This window comes from Ictidomys tridecemlineatus, chromosome 2 (genome assembly GCF_052094955.1).
Source record: "Ictidomys tridecemlineatus isolate mIctTri1 chromosome 2, mIctTri1.hap1, whole genome shotgun sequence".
In the NCBI taxonomy this organism is placed as follows: domain Eukaryota; kingdom Metazoa; phylum Chordata; class Mammalia; order Rodentia; family Sciuridae; genus Ictidomys; species Ictidomys tridecemlineatus.
This window is the reverse complement of record NC_135478.1, coordinates 211170041-211185112: the sequence shown is the minus strand read 5'-3', so window position 1 is coordinate 211185112 and position 15072 is coordinate 211170041. Positions and strand designations below refer to the sequence as shown.

The 15072-nt window shown below is 40.7% G+C and overlaps 1 protein-coding gene across 2 annotated transcripts in view; it reads right to left on the bottom strand.

Moving 5' to 3' along the window:
• The window catches only part of Lrguk (leucine rich repeats and guanylate kinase domain containing), a 103355-nt gene extending 89444 nt beyond the window's left edge, over nt 1-13911 (bottom strand). The window contains exons 1-4 of one of the 2 annotated variants that reach the window (XM_040291409.2): nt 13289-13911; nt 7435-7542; nt 5160-5241; nt 1854-1954 (exon numbers count right to left, since the gene is read on the bottom strand). In XM_040291409.2, coding sequence (XP_040147343.2) covers nt 1854-1954; nt 5160-5241; nt 7435-7542; nt 13289-13594 — 597 coding nt within the window. In that variant the 5' untranslated portion in view covers nt 13595-13911. The remainder of the gene's footprint in view (nt 1-1853; nt 1955-5159; nt 5242-7434; nt 7543-13288) is intronic. The other variant, XM_005331129.4, reaches the window with a different exon arrangement.
• Nucleotides 13912-15072: the final 1161 nt, after the last annotated feature.

Genomic DNA, 15072 nt, shown 5'->3' with positions numbered 1-15072 from the left:
GAAACTAGAACTTACAGGAAGTACCCATCAAATCAAATTAATGGTTTTTTCCACCTACTAAAAGCAAAATCATTCTATAAATACAAAAAGAGTACATGCTCTTTATAAAGGAAATGTATGCTTTCTATTTGGCACACAAAGCTCATAGAAATGAAATGAAAAAGAAGTAATCCTCTCAAGAGGGGGGAACATAGTTCTACCCAAGCCTGATTTTCAGGGGAAAAAAATGGGCTGTGGAATCTCAGGCACTGAGCTCAATCTCAGTTCCCTACTTCCCAGTAATGGCTGATACTTAACCTTTCTGAACTTGAGTGTCCAAATCTATAAAATGAGACAGAATCAGCTGGCTCACAGCTTCATTGGGAGGGTCAAATAAGAAGATGCATTGATAACACTGGAAGGTCCTCAACCATTCCTTCCCAGGTCTGCACAGAGCTCACACAGGGTTGATAGCCCTGGTCAGGGCACTCTGGCACTTGGCAAACATGTCTCTGAAGTCACCAATATGTTTGCTCTTAATGCTCAAGGAAGTTGGAAGCTTAAAGATGGGGCATATGGTTTGTTTTTGTTGGTTTGTGGAGTCTTTTGTAGGGGGTGGGGGCAAGGTAGGACGTGAATGGAGGAACAGCCTGGTGCTGCCATGATTGATTTTCCTGGGCTCACAGCAAGGTGAGTGGGGCAGCTGAGGAGAACCAAAGCAGTTCTGCAAACACACTTCTCGATGACCTCAAGACCCGCGTTCTCAGTACTGAGTACTAAAACGCACCTAACGTGGCTTATCTGGACAAAGGAATGGCTCCCTAGGAATAACTACAATTTCAAAGCAGGAAAATGTACTACTGACAAAAACGGAGTGATATGAAGCAAAGACGAAAATCAAGGAGTCTCACTGACAAGGACAACGTCAGATTATTCATTTAGAACATTTTCCTGTTTGTGCATGCCTCAGAACACTTGAGATCTAATTGAATTTGTAAATAAAATGGCATGAACAGATTTAAAAAGGCAATAGCTGATGTCCATTTTTTAAGATTTTTTTTCATTAAATACTAAAGTTCAATAGAAGAAAATTAATCACAAGTTCTGTGGCAGTGACTCCCAAATTTGTCAGCACAGTCTCTGGCAGGGGACACAGGCTTTGGTAGTTCTTAAAACTCCCCTAGGTGACTCTAATGGGCAGAAAAGTTCGGGAACCACCACTCTGACAGTATCTAAGTAGGGTCCGTGGATCAGCAGTGCCTGAAAGGGGGCTAGAAATCACAGTCGCAGGTCCCACTCCCCAACTGCCAGGTCAGAATCTCATCTTCACAAGAACCACAGGAGACTTGGGTACACATGCAAGCAGGAAACACGCCCTTCTACGGCAGAGCAAACTGTCCCCAGACCACAGAGAGTTCATTTCTGCTTTAGAAGTACAAGAGCAAGTCCAGAGAACAAGAAGGAAGGTCTGAAAGCATTCTTTTTCAAAAAAAGTGAATGTTGGATAAATAAATAGGGAAATGTTGGAGCCCCAAGGAAATTTGTAAAGATACAAAATTTTTCATATTAAAAAAATTACTTGCTATAATGAAATGCAATGACAATTATCTAAAAAAGGGCAAGAGGAAAACAGAAGTAAGTTAGTCCTTTGAACACTAGGTTTTAGCAAAGCTTCCTTAAAAAACTCTCTTTTTGATAGTCCATCCCCCTTTTGCAAAATAAATGATTCACAAATATTTCATTTTTATATCAATTCAGACATACTACTTCTACATCATATTATTTTCAAATGCTCTATTTTAGTGCTATTTTGCTTATTTAATGTATTTTGCAAACCATGCAACATATGTAATTAGTGTATTGATAAAGGGTACCTTGAGGTTTTTGGGTGGCTTGAAATTGAAGAATGAAGTCAGTTTATTTTGAGAAGCATTAAGTTCTAGAAGATAAGGCATGCAACTCACACAAGACAAATCTGGGGGAAATAGATACAGAATAGGTAAGCCAACAGAATAAGGAGAAAAAGTCATTAAAAACAGTGATGTTACTTGAGAATATTTTTTAATTATGCTCATCGTAAGCACATCTTAAATACTACAGATGAATGAAATGGGTAAAACCAGGAGTGTGTGAAATTTTTTTTAAAAAAGTGTGGAAATTCTATGCAGCAACAATTTAACCTTTTTTTCCCAGGGCTGGTCTACCTCTTCCATTCTCCCTGCTTCCAGGATCACCAATGGCCAAGGCCTCAAGCATGTTCCTGCTCATTCTCCCACAATCTGCTTATGCCTACGTGCTTCAAAAAATTTCCAGCCTTTGAGGAAACAATGAGAAACTAAAGCCTTAGATAATCCTCTTGATAATTAGCCCCCAAATAACTGAATTAGGTCTTTTCAGAAGATTGGAAATGCCACAATTAGGAAACTCTCTTTGTTGTAAATTCAATTTTGTTTTAGTGGGACTTAATCCTAAATCTCATTAATTATTTGAAGTTATTTAAAAGCATTATTGCTATTATTTTTTTATTCTGGATTGTTTCAAAATTACATCTAAATTTTGCATTTTTTCCCAAGCTAATATCCTCAAACTTAAATACAGAGTAAAGGACTCTATGTGGATAGAGACTTTAATGGAAATTAGATATAAAACATACTGGTTGTTTTGCCGTTCGCTGCCATTTTGTGACAGATGCACTCAGGGTAGCAGAATGAATTAGAGAAGGAAGAGCTCTAGAAGAATCCCAATAAGGGTTATGGGCTTGTGGACACCAGTAATTCATTTCTCCACATGAAAATGGTACCAAGAACAGCGACTCCTGTCCCTCTCCTTCAGAAGTACAGAAGGCGCTGTTACAACCCTCAGAGCATGGCTCCCAGTGGGAGAATGGAACCTCTACACCAAAGCCACATGAAGTGCTTCTGCCCTTCACCAGGTGGCACAGACACAGGCAGAGACAGGGACTGGGTAGAACAATGGGGCAGCGGGCCTTTCCCAGAAGCATATGGGCAGCAGTGTGAGAGGGCCTCCTGCCATCTTTCCTTCTCAAGAGGCACTGAAACGAGAAAATATCCACCAATTTCTACTTCATTTCTCTGGACTAAACCATCCCCCAAATGTAAATGGTTCTAAGAGAGATGGTACACTAGGACATAAACACTTGGTTAGAAATTTATCAATCAACCAGGGAAGGCTGCCTGTGAGAGGAAACCTAAGGAGTAACTAACTGCTCTGTGATATGCATCTACCTGTCCGTTCTGAGCCCAGATGCATGTCAGGAATGGTCTCACCTCTATGAACTTCTACGGGGCCCCAGACTCCTGTTGGAGCAGATCTTTTTGTGGGCAAGTAAATGCTACCAGTGAGATATGTCTTAAAGCAGAATCAGCATCAAGTACTTAAATATACACAAAGAGATGATGAGGACATTTCCTACTCTGGAGAGAGTCAATGTTTCAAAATCATTGTGGCAGAAATAATGCCTGGTCAGGAGCAGGCTGAGAGGTCCCTACTCGGTGCAGTGACCTCCTTGTCCACCAGATGGCAGGAGCACCTCATGTCTACATCAGTGGTTCTCAAAGTCTGATCTAGGACCAGCAGGTCTGGTCTCACAGGGGAGCTTAGTCCAAATGCGGATTCTCAGATCCCACCCCAAATCTACTATATCTGAGGGTAGGGCCCAGTAATCTGTATTTTAACAGACCCCCCTCTCCCAGATGATTCTGATAAAAGCTGAAATTTAATAAACATCATCATAGAAAAATATACTATAGGTTGACACATAGTGGGATCTCAAACAATGGATGAATGTCAAATGGTCACATGGGAATAATGAAGGGGCTGTACAGGATCAAAGAAGACTGGTCTAGATGAAGAGGAAGGTCTCAACTGTGGACTTCTGCTCAAATGGCTAGGATACGAAGCCAAGTCTCTTCCCTTGCTGAAAAGCCAAGTACGTTCCTATGGCCAAAGCCTCCCCCTACTCTGTGATTTCTTATCTAGAAAATGAAATCAATCTTGGAAATATGGGGTAGGTGGAGCACTCCTGTCCATAACACAAAAAGTCCTTCTGATGATATGATTAATCATCATCTGGGATTTACTTTAACATAACCCTGGGAAGGGGGACAGGGAGGTATAGATGAAACAAGATTGGCCATGGGCTGATAACTACTGAACCTCAATACTCAATCCAATGTTCTATTTATGCACCTGTTTGTAATTTTCCACAATAGTTTTATAAAGACTGAAGAAGAATATTGAAAAGTCTTCTTAAAACAATAGCATTTTAAAAATTAAAAGAGGCTGGAATATTTCTTAGCCCTTGAAAGGGGTGGATTTTAATTATTAGAATCACACGTGGGGTTAACAAAGAAAGAACATGAAACAGAGAAGACCACATCAGGAACATTCTAATTGTCATTTTTAAAAAAGAAGGCAAGAGAAGCAAGTACAAAGAAAATCAGTGGAGAAAGCAGGTCAGAAATAATGATTTGCTTACTTCTCTAGGAGTTTAAAGGAAAAAGCGCACACTGTTAACATCAAATAAGATCAGAAAATCAGAAAGGAGGATCAAGCGTTGAAAATATATGACAACTGTAGTACTAATTTCATTAAATGTGAACAAGGTATCATAACAAATATATAGAACTACAAATGATGGAGTTGAAAGAATCAATAAACACAGAGAGACAGCCAAAAGAGAGAGAAAATACATTTATGAATCCCCAGGGCTCAAATAATAACAAAAGTAGCTAGCCAGGATTAAAATATCAATGCAAAAAGCAAAGTAAAGAAAATAATGTATTAGAGGGAAGAAAATATGAATTCATGGGTACTAAATTACTAAGAGAAGTAAAGAACAGAGAATCATCAAGCATACAGGAAGTATTGAAGAGGTAATGATCAACCTCTTACAAGGATAAAAGTGAACATTCCACTTCATTCTCTAAAGCATCACTGAGTGCATCTCAACCCTATCTTAATATTGCAGATTTTAGCCTTTTTCTTCATTCTCAGTCATTGATGCCTGGGGTGGGGGACGTGGAAAGCAAAGGATCAACATGTCAACTGAGCTACAATTTACTATATCAAGCTTAGTGTTATTAAACTATATTGCATACTGCAACATTTACATTTTCAAATAATTTAGTAATCAATCTACAAGAATGACAATCACATACCTCCAATTTTATTCGCTGAAATATCCAACTTCTGTAGGTGAACGTAGCCACATAGAATACTAATGTCGATTAAATCACAGCCCTGAGGAAATCAAAGGTAAAAAAGACTTTAATAGGTTAGTTCTTGGCCTTCCAAATTTCTTTCAAAAGTATGGAAGAAATGTGCAATCAAAATCTGAGGTCTACTATTAATAGGATCTTAAAAAAGACAACAGACCCTATTTAAAAAAAATAAGACTACATTCCTCTGAAAAAAATAATAGCTTAGGAAAACAGTGGTATTAGCAAGAACGAATACAACATGAAAAGGCAAATTAAAGCAGTGTTCGTGGAGACCTTTAGCACAGAGTTTTATATTTAAAAAAATAGCAATAAAGACAAAGCTTTTATCTAGTAGAAGAAAAAGCAATGCCTAGAATTAAAATTAAGTTTTAAAGAGAGTTCACGTCTAATCGGAAGATCATTAATAACAATACTACCTACATTTTCACAGGTTCATTTTCAAAGCTCTTTCCCAATAATCTCAAGGATGAAACACATCTCTGAGATCTGAAGGGCAGATTACTGTCAATTTAGAGATGAGGAATAAAAGGTACAAAGAGGTATGCAAGTAACCTGAAATTACAAAGCAAGGCAGAAAGAAGCAGCATTCCAGTTTTCTGAGTCCTGGCACAAAATTGGATCTAGGAAACTGGTGTTTCTAGGGAACTCCAAGTGAGATTAGGGAATTTGATCCTGTGGAACAATGATTTACACTTTTGGTTTATGTCATATCATCAATCAGAAAAAAAAAAAAAAACAAGCAATGAAGTCATTGTAAGCAAATTCTCATGTAGAATAATAATTGTTTAAGGAAGGCTGCTCCACAAGTAATAAATAAATACTGAATGGTTACTATGTGTAAGACATCATTGTGGGGAACTGGCATGATGAGAAATGGAATAGAGCTACATTGGGCCCTGAAGAAATGTATGATTTGGGCAGGAGAGAAGATATGTACACAAGTAACAGGAGAAAGCGAAAAATAATGTGTGACCTAAGTGAGACTTGGGGGTGGTGAAGAATCACTGAACCAGAAAGTGTATTCAGCAAGACAGGTTATTAAGGCCAAGTAATTCACATGCAATATCTCAAATGTAAGGAGGTCAGTGGCAAAATAAGTTAAACTTCAGTCCCTTCAGTTGAAATAAGATTTAAAGGATTGCCTTTTTTTTTTTCTTGGTAGATCAATTTAAGGCATGGCACTACATACATAAGGAGAATATTGATTGAAAGGGACCCGTGGGGGGAGGTAATGGCTGCTGGAACCATGCCATTGCAGTGCCTAACAATGCGAGAAGCCTAGGGTGCTCCCCATATGTTATTGCCTGGCTGGCTGAGTCTTACATAAATGTTATAAAGTGACAAGAGTAAAAGATTACAGCCTTAATAGGCTGACCTCGAAGGACACGCCATGAAATGAGCACAGGTGAAAACAGCTTAACAGTCTTTAGTTTTACTAATTCAAATCCAAGACAGAGCGGCCTTGCAATGAGTGAGCCGGCCAGGGCGCTGAAGTCAACTGTCAAGGTGCTGTCTTCACCTACCATCTGTATTTACTCTGCGGATCTCCAAGGAATAGCTAATGCTTTATCACATAAGGAAGCAAAAAGAGCGAGATTCCTAGGATTGTGGCAAAAGGATGAGAAAAGAGGCTGAACTCTGAGCAGTCTGCTCCCACAGCCCCTCTTAGGATGAATCTGGAGCCAAGACTCTGGGCCACTCTATGAGTACGGTTGAAATCTTGAAAAGTGATGAATAAGAATAGATTTTTTTTTCTTCAATGATAGGTATTTTGGGAGAAGTAAAATATAGCTCAAAGCTACTTATTTCTTGACATGCTTAGGAGGGGAAGTCAATATCAAAATCCTTGGTTCCTGTGGATTCAGATATAAATTTTAATGCTTCTTTCACTGATCAGAGAGAAAATTCTTAAAGATTCTGGTTTTACAGAATCAAATTCAACTTCTTGGAAAGAAATCATTGATTACTATAACACAGGCTACTTAAGATGAAAGAAATAGAGAGTGAAGAGATTGGAAATGAAGGAATTGGGGAGCTAATGCCTGACCTGACCAGTACTCTTTGAAGTCTAATATTTACATAATTATCTCATCATTCATCTTCATCAAATGCTAAGCCCTGAGATTTTCTGTCACCATCACATCTATGAGCACCAAAGAAAATGGACCTGGTCTCGGCAGTGTCATGCCAGTGACCATCCCATCACACTCACTGATAAAGTCAGGTTGAGGTAGACCTGCTCGGTCCCCGGGCCTGAGCGCCCCAATTCATGGAGGGCCTTGGCCACAGCCTCCTCTCTCAGGACCCCATCAAATTCCTCCTGCAAAATGACAAAGAGGCAGACAAAGAAAGGATTCTCATTAGAAAAGAAACAATTTGTCTTGCCATAGCTAAAATTTATTTAGCATATTATATAGCCAGTCCTGTGCCCTCTATAACCTACCACCCCCAAAGAAAATTCTATGTTGAACCCATACACATACTAGGTATAATTAAATACATATCTACCAGATTAATATTTTTATTGCCACTGATTTTTCAGGTGTTCTCTTGTACTAGGCATTCAAAGTTGAGTGAAAACACAGTGGGCTGTAGAAGCACCACCATCAGTAGTAATGGCAGCCACTGAGAGAGTGGTCCCCAATGCAGGCACTGTGTGTGAGTTCAGTCACCCTTCCATTAATCCTCAGGCAGGTATTCTTACCTCCATCTAACAGATGAAGAAACTGAGGTTCAGAGGTTACCTTGCATGAAACTGTAGACAGTATGCAACAGAGCTGAAATGACCTAAATCTGTCTGACCCCAGGCAATTCTATACTTAACTACCTAAGTATAGAATTAGGTAGTTAATTTGATGTAACCATTCTTTGGGGTGTGGGTTACATCACAAAGAATGGTTACATCAAATGAAGTAAAGTATTTCTCTAAATTTGGTATTCTTACTGTAGAAAGCAGGTCCTCAGTTCACTTCCCACTGGCCAATTTTGCTAGATTAATATAATTTGCAAGATATATTAAAAGGTATATTAAAGGATGACAATCCTTTTCATAAGGAGGTTGATCCTTGATCCATACACATCTCATGGACCAAATGGTAGCCAGAAATGCCTTTACCCCAATAATGACAACAGAAGAGCTAACATGTAGGTCAGAGTCATGTTTGTGCTGACTTCAATTCCATAATGACCAATGCATTAACATTGAGCAAAGCACAACAGAAAATACAGTAACCATGTAAGTCACACTGATGTACCTATGAGTAGCATATTAACCACAATAGCAAAATATCCTTTTTCTGGGTCTTCCATTTAATTCAGGAGCCCACAGTGCAGCTGAGGCTGGGAATACTGAGGACAAGAGAATAGGTCCATGCACATATTGCCCATGTGAAGACAGCACACGAGCTTTGTAACTGGGCAGGTGTGGCCAAACCACAGTACTGCCATTTTGGATATGTGACTTTGGGGAGGTCAAGTTTTCGCAGAGTTTTATGTCTTCATTTATTAGTAGGAAGTGTTATTTTCTTTGAAGGAGTTCTGGACATGCCACTCCAAAGTATGCTGCTTTGGTATATGGATTGTTTGGAGCTAAAGGTGCTTGAAAAACAGCACAGGCAAGGAGGGGCGCTCTCCAAATTCCTTTTATCTACTAAAGACAGATCCTCCCGAAGGAACTCAATTGTCATGAATCCCTCCCTGGGAGTTGCACCAACCAGAGAAGACTGACCCTTCTCACAGGAGAGAAGAAGAGAGCTGACACCACACTTTGTCACAGCTAGCTTACCTCCTGGGTTCTGCGAGAGCCCCTGCAGCTTTCTGGAAAAGCATTCACTCTCCTCTAAGTGGCCTACAGCCTCCCTCCCCTTCCCCTGTAAACACGGCATTTAAACTCTCAAATCTCACTGTTTGGGGGAGGGTATTCCCTTTGGTTAGTTCCTATGATGCCTCCACACATGTAATATTAAAATTGATAAATCTATATGCTGATTTCCAGTTCATCTACCTGTTGTCAGCTTATCTCATAGGCCCTGCTATCAAACCTGGAAGGTAGGAGGGAAAGCTTTTCCTCTCCTGTGTCTAGTGTTTGGGGGAGAATGAAAAAAGAACATATAAAACATTCTTAGTGTAGTGCCTGGAACCCAGCAAGTGTCCCCATTAAATGACAGCTGCTGTATTTGGTTGATGTCAGAAATTCCACATCTTAATATTTCACTCATCCATACCAACCAACCTGTTCACAGAAAGAAGCTATTTCTTTCTAAATAAAGTGGCAATGTCTTCTGTAAGGCCCAGGAAGGAATGGAGACAGGAGAATGTTAACTCCTGTCCCAAACTTTCTACCTGGATGCTTAAGTTCACCTGTCCCATCATACCCCCATTCCCTGAAAATGGGATGCCACTCCATCCTTCCTACAGTAGGTAGATGCCTGTCTTTTGAAGTCACTGTGACAGGGAGATGGGCCACTCTGTAGGCATTTCCCCAGATTCCCCAGGCAAGACTGCCCAGCAACCTCCTCGCATGTCCTTTGAGGTTCCCATAATTTGGCCCTACCATGCTTTCCTCAGATAAGCAAAGAGAATGAGAACTCTGCCGGTCTCTTCCCACATAATCCATCAGTGGCAGAACCTACGTCCACGTTCCTGAGACTCCTCCTTGCCTTGGTTCCCCATTATACAGCTCTTCTTTCTTCTCCTACTTCTCTGACCAGCCTTTTCCACTTTCACTCCTTGATTCTTCTTCCTCTGCCTGTCACTAAAATTACTATAGCCCTAAGATTCTGTTCCTGGTCATTCCTTCCCTTCCCTTGTCTTCCCTGATGACCTCTTAGGCTTCCATGTAAAATGTCCCCAAGTCATCTACTCTGAGACCACTCCCCTGATTTTCAGTCATTTGGCTCCTAGATCTACCTCCTTAATGCACAGCTCCACCTGTCCCTGATTCCTATGGTGATGGTGACCCGTAGGCCCAGCACTCATCCCAGACCACTGACATTCAATTAGTAACTATCCCAGCTTAAATATCTTACAACCTTTCATCTTTATCTTCCTTTGCATTCCCACTGCCATTGCCTTAATCCAGACTCTTCTAGACACTGCTAGAATCTTCTTATCGTCTTACCAACCTCTCATCTAACTCCAACTGGCCATCAGAGCAGTTCCCCACTGCTTAGAGTATCAAGTCTGTGCAACAGCAGAGAGCCCTCCACACTGGCCCTGCCACAGCTGCTGCATCTGCTCTCACCTGGAACTCCTCAATAGGAAGCTGCTCCGCGCACACCTTTCACCAAACAGGAGATATGGTGTGTGATCCAACAGAGGCTGAGTGCTAGGATTCACTCACATGCTCACCTCACTTCCAGAGCAGAGATCATGTATGTCCTCCATCATTTTCTCACCTTCCTCTACCATTACTGTTGCTATTATTTACTGCATCTTTTAATTTCTTGAGATCCTATGCTATATACTTTATTGTTTATATTTATTATATTTTGTTATAGTTAATTATGTTGTATCATATTTAATAGAGTCTCTCATTAAATTTGGTGTTCATAACTATCCCATGAGTAGGCATTGTTACCCACATTCAGTTACAGACAAAGTGTGGTTTTCATGCATCAGATTTGGGGACCTGACATTTCTGCTTTACACAGTCAGAGGGCTTCTTATATAGCAATCATCTCATTGATGTTTGTTCGATGAAGTCAAACTCATTAAAACCTTGGGCTGGGGATACAGCTTAGTTGGTAGAGTGCTTATGTCACATGCACAAGGCCCTGGGTTCAATCCCCAGCACCACACACACAACCTCTTAATAGACTCTACTAAGTAGATAAAAACATGTAAAACTTTATTCTATTTACAAAGTATAAGTGATACATTAGGTTAAGCATTTTACAGATAGCATCTCACTTAATTCTCACAATTCCCTTAATATAATCCTCATGTTATGCATGAGTCAGAAACAGGTTAAGTAACTTGGTCAAGATCTCACACTAACAAAACACTAAACCAAACCTCAAACACAAATCTGTCATTCCAAAAGCACTGCTTTGAGCAGCTGGACTGCACTGCTTCCCTTAAATTCATAAGGACTTCTGAAATTTGAGGCTAATTGCAATGATAGGCACTCAATAGTCATTGTGACCATGTTAGCATTACAACTCAATCAGGCTAAGACATGGAAAATAAATCACAGAGAATGAATGGCCAAATGTTTCTTTTTAAAACTTTTTAGTTCATTCAGCACATTAAAATTTAAACAATACTATGAAAAGTCAAAATAGAATGTGAGGACCCAAAATAAATATTAATGCTTCGAACATAAATGGGAGAAATAATGAACTTTTTCTAAACACATTCTACAAGCCCAAAAGAAATAACTAGTTCAAGTCAACTCCTTCTATGGCTTGTTAATGGCATACTGAAGACAGATTAACATTGGTACTAATGAACCCCATAGCTGAAGAGCATGTGTTAATTAGAATAATAAAGTATACTGGTGGTTCATTTGTGAATTCCTCTGGGATGGAAGCTGGTGGAAACCATACAAACATTTCAAAGTTGCAAAAACACTGCTATAGTTTTGCAACAGTTATTGTTAAAGGTGGCAAACAAAGTAAATCAACAAAATATGAACAAAGTAATAACTTTCTACAATCAATTTATTTAAGCAAGAGTAAAGTGCTAACTAGCATAAGTAGAAGGAAGTAGAAGAAGAAAAATAAAACGGGGGATTAAAGTTGGAAAACACTGCCAATTGTTCAAAGTGAATAGAAAAAGGACATTACTAAAGAAGAGGAACCCAAGTGAAGGAAGAATATGAACAGTTAATAGTAGAATCAGTAATATGCAGGCTAGAGAGGGGAGAATGAGAAGAAATAAGACAAAGGAAGGAGTTTGTGAAAGGGAACAGTCATTAACAGAGAAACACGTTTAGCTCCAAGGAAGAACAGTGACTAGGGAAAGATACAAAGATGCTAAGAGGGAAAGCAAGAAGAATACACAGAATGGAGATATTGGAAACATTCTATTTCCAATTATTATGTGTACTTCTAAAAAGAATCTGAAGCACTTTATATTATGAAGAAAGAGGAAAAGGGAAAGAAAATTATTGAAATTAGGAAAAATATTGATTCTGGGTCTCCTGGTAGCCAAAACCAAAAGGGGAAACCTAACTGTGTATTGAAAAGAAAACAAATCCATTTGTTTTCGAAAAAAAAAAGTAAAGAATTTATTAGAAGCCAAGAGAAGAAAATGATCTGATGAGAAATGAAAAGGAACAAGAAGGCTAAGAGGGGAACAGGAAGCTAGTGGAAGAAAGAAACTGGGAGATGGACAAAAGAAGACTTGTAGAGAAGGGAATTTGTATTGATGTGAAAGGTGAAGCCACCGCTCCAAGTAATACAGGTGAAAATGTTGGGAAGGCTCTGCACATTGGTGAAATACGCCCCAGTAAGCTGGATGTTTGAACATTCTACACTTTTCACCTCTCTCCCCCCACCCCCGCCTCATTCACTCACATAAGGCATATGTCCCTGGCAGTAATACATGAAAGTTTTAAGTCGTTTAAAGTCACTTAGTGTTTGAGGGAGCACTTAGATTACTTCAAGAGAGTAACCCCACAACCCGGGGGAAAGTGCGAGCGTACTTCACACAGTCCCGGGAAACAGGTCAGCTGCTGGGGAAGCCAGAGATGAATTCTGCCTGTTCACAATAAGGCAATCATTTTGTCCAGGTGTGATTTTGAAAACGTTAAAGCCCTAACCCTCATTCAAATGCATACTTCTTTTCCTAACGATGCTATATGTAACTTGACTCCTAAGAAATCAAATACGTCAACGAAAAAGAAAGATGTTTGGTGATAGTTCACGCAGCGGGTGGAGAAACGGGTAACAGAAATGAGAAGCGAAGAGCGGGACTCTGCGCGGTCCTGAAGGGGCGCTGGAGCCCGGGAGCACGGCCGAGCCCGGGGCTGGTGAGGGGTGCGCGGGGAGCCGCCGAGGCAGCGGCGGGGCCTGACGGCTGGAGAGGGAGGCAGGGAGGGAGGGGCAGGGGAGAAGGCACACCTCCAAATTCAGCATTTCGGACTCGGAGGACTCCTCGGATTCCCCTTCTCCCTCGGGCTCGCCCTGGTAGTCTTCTCCTTCCGCCTCCGACTCCTGGTAGCGGTGAATGAGCTGCTGGAGAAGGTAGGAGGAGTCTTTGCTGAAAGTGCTTTTCTGTTTCTGCCCCATGGGGAAAGAAGACCAACAAGGATAGCGCTCTTTTTCTGAGTGCAGCATCACCGACGGGGATCCAGTTCGTAAACTGTTGAAGGCTCTCTGGAGAGAAGGCGCTCTCGGTCCCTGGGGACCTCCCTCGGAGGCCGCCATCTTGTTTGGCGGAGTTGCCTAGGAGACTAACGCCGGGGGCGCGGCGCCGCAAGGGATCCTGGGGGCTGTAGTCCCCGCGCTACCGCGCGTGCTCGCCTTCCTCCCGCGCGGCTGCTCGCCTTGCTTTTGATTGAGTTCTTTTTATCTGCATTTTTCTATTATTCTTCTCTTTTTAGCCCGTTCAGTTCAGTCACTGGCTTTGTTTCTTTTTGTGTGTCTCCTCTTTTCGCCACCCTCCTCCTTTTGTCTCCACCTGTCTCTCTTCCCTCCTAGAAGCCCCTTCAGAGCTTTTTTTCACATCTCACATTTGATCACACGTGGGCCTCTTGTCCCGCTTGGTTCACAAAGGGCCCTTTCTTCAGGATCTTACTTTAGAAGGCTTTGATGTCCCTATATCACTAAAATTTAACCGTGTGCACAGTGTGGGGCGAGGAGATGAGGGTGTGCATTAGTGGAATCGAAGGCATGACTCCTGTTCGTATGGTTTAATTGTGGATAATAAAGAGAAACTACCAGCAGACTTCTGAGAACTAACTTGCAATTAATTTAATCTCCCCAACCTCAAATGATAAGCTCTGTCTGTCCTTGGGGAGAAAAACTGGTAGTGGTCTGGCAATCCAAACAGAGAGAGGAAAAAGAATGGCTGTCAAATTGAGGCTGAATCTGAGAGCCTCCGAAAAGCTATTAGCATCCCATAAATAATTGTATTAGTCAAGTGACCTGCATTGGTAATTATTTGATTCTTGTTGCATAGTATCCCTTTGCAGTTTTATAAAATACTCTTGCAAGATTACAAAGCATGCTTCTGTGCTAGCGTGATTTTATGTGACCCAAATCCCATAGCCTTAAGCTCCACAAAGTAGACACTCCATAGAAAAGCAGGATGAAAATTATAGTAACCATTATTGCCATAGTGATGACAATAGAGATCCTTGCAGGGAAGTTGCCCTCATCCTCCTGGCCTTACAGGGCCTTTTCTCCACGCTTCAGTGACAGCAGTTGCAAATACAAAATGATCCTGTCAATGGCTGTCAGGGGAGAAGGAGAAAAAATCCTTATGGACACCATCCATTGACTATTATCTTTCTCAGTGCTTGAGGGACCGTTAAAACTGACATAAAGCTTTCAGAATTACCTTCCTTCATTATCTTGCTAGTCATAAATGTAAAGGCCACAGTGAAAGTATCTCTACTAGGCTCATCTTGCTTCTTGCTTATTTTTTCTTTCTGGTAGTAAAGATTCCTCCAAGGGATTTCTCTCTACCCTCTCCCCCAAACTGACACAGGGAAAAGGGGAGCAGAAAGTATAAAAATACAAACCTTTTGTTGTTGTTGTTGTTGTTGTTTTCTGCAACAATCAGCATTTCTAGCAAACCAGCTTTGCAGTTTCCATCTATCAGGAAAGGTGTCTTAAGGTAGAGCTAGTTATGTCGTGTCAAAGAATAATTTCAAAAAGTAAAAAAAAAAAACGATTCTCAT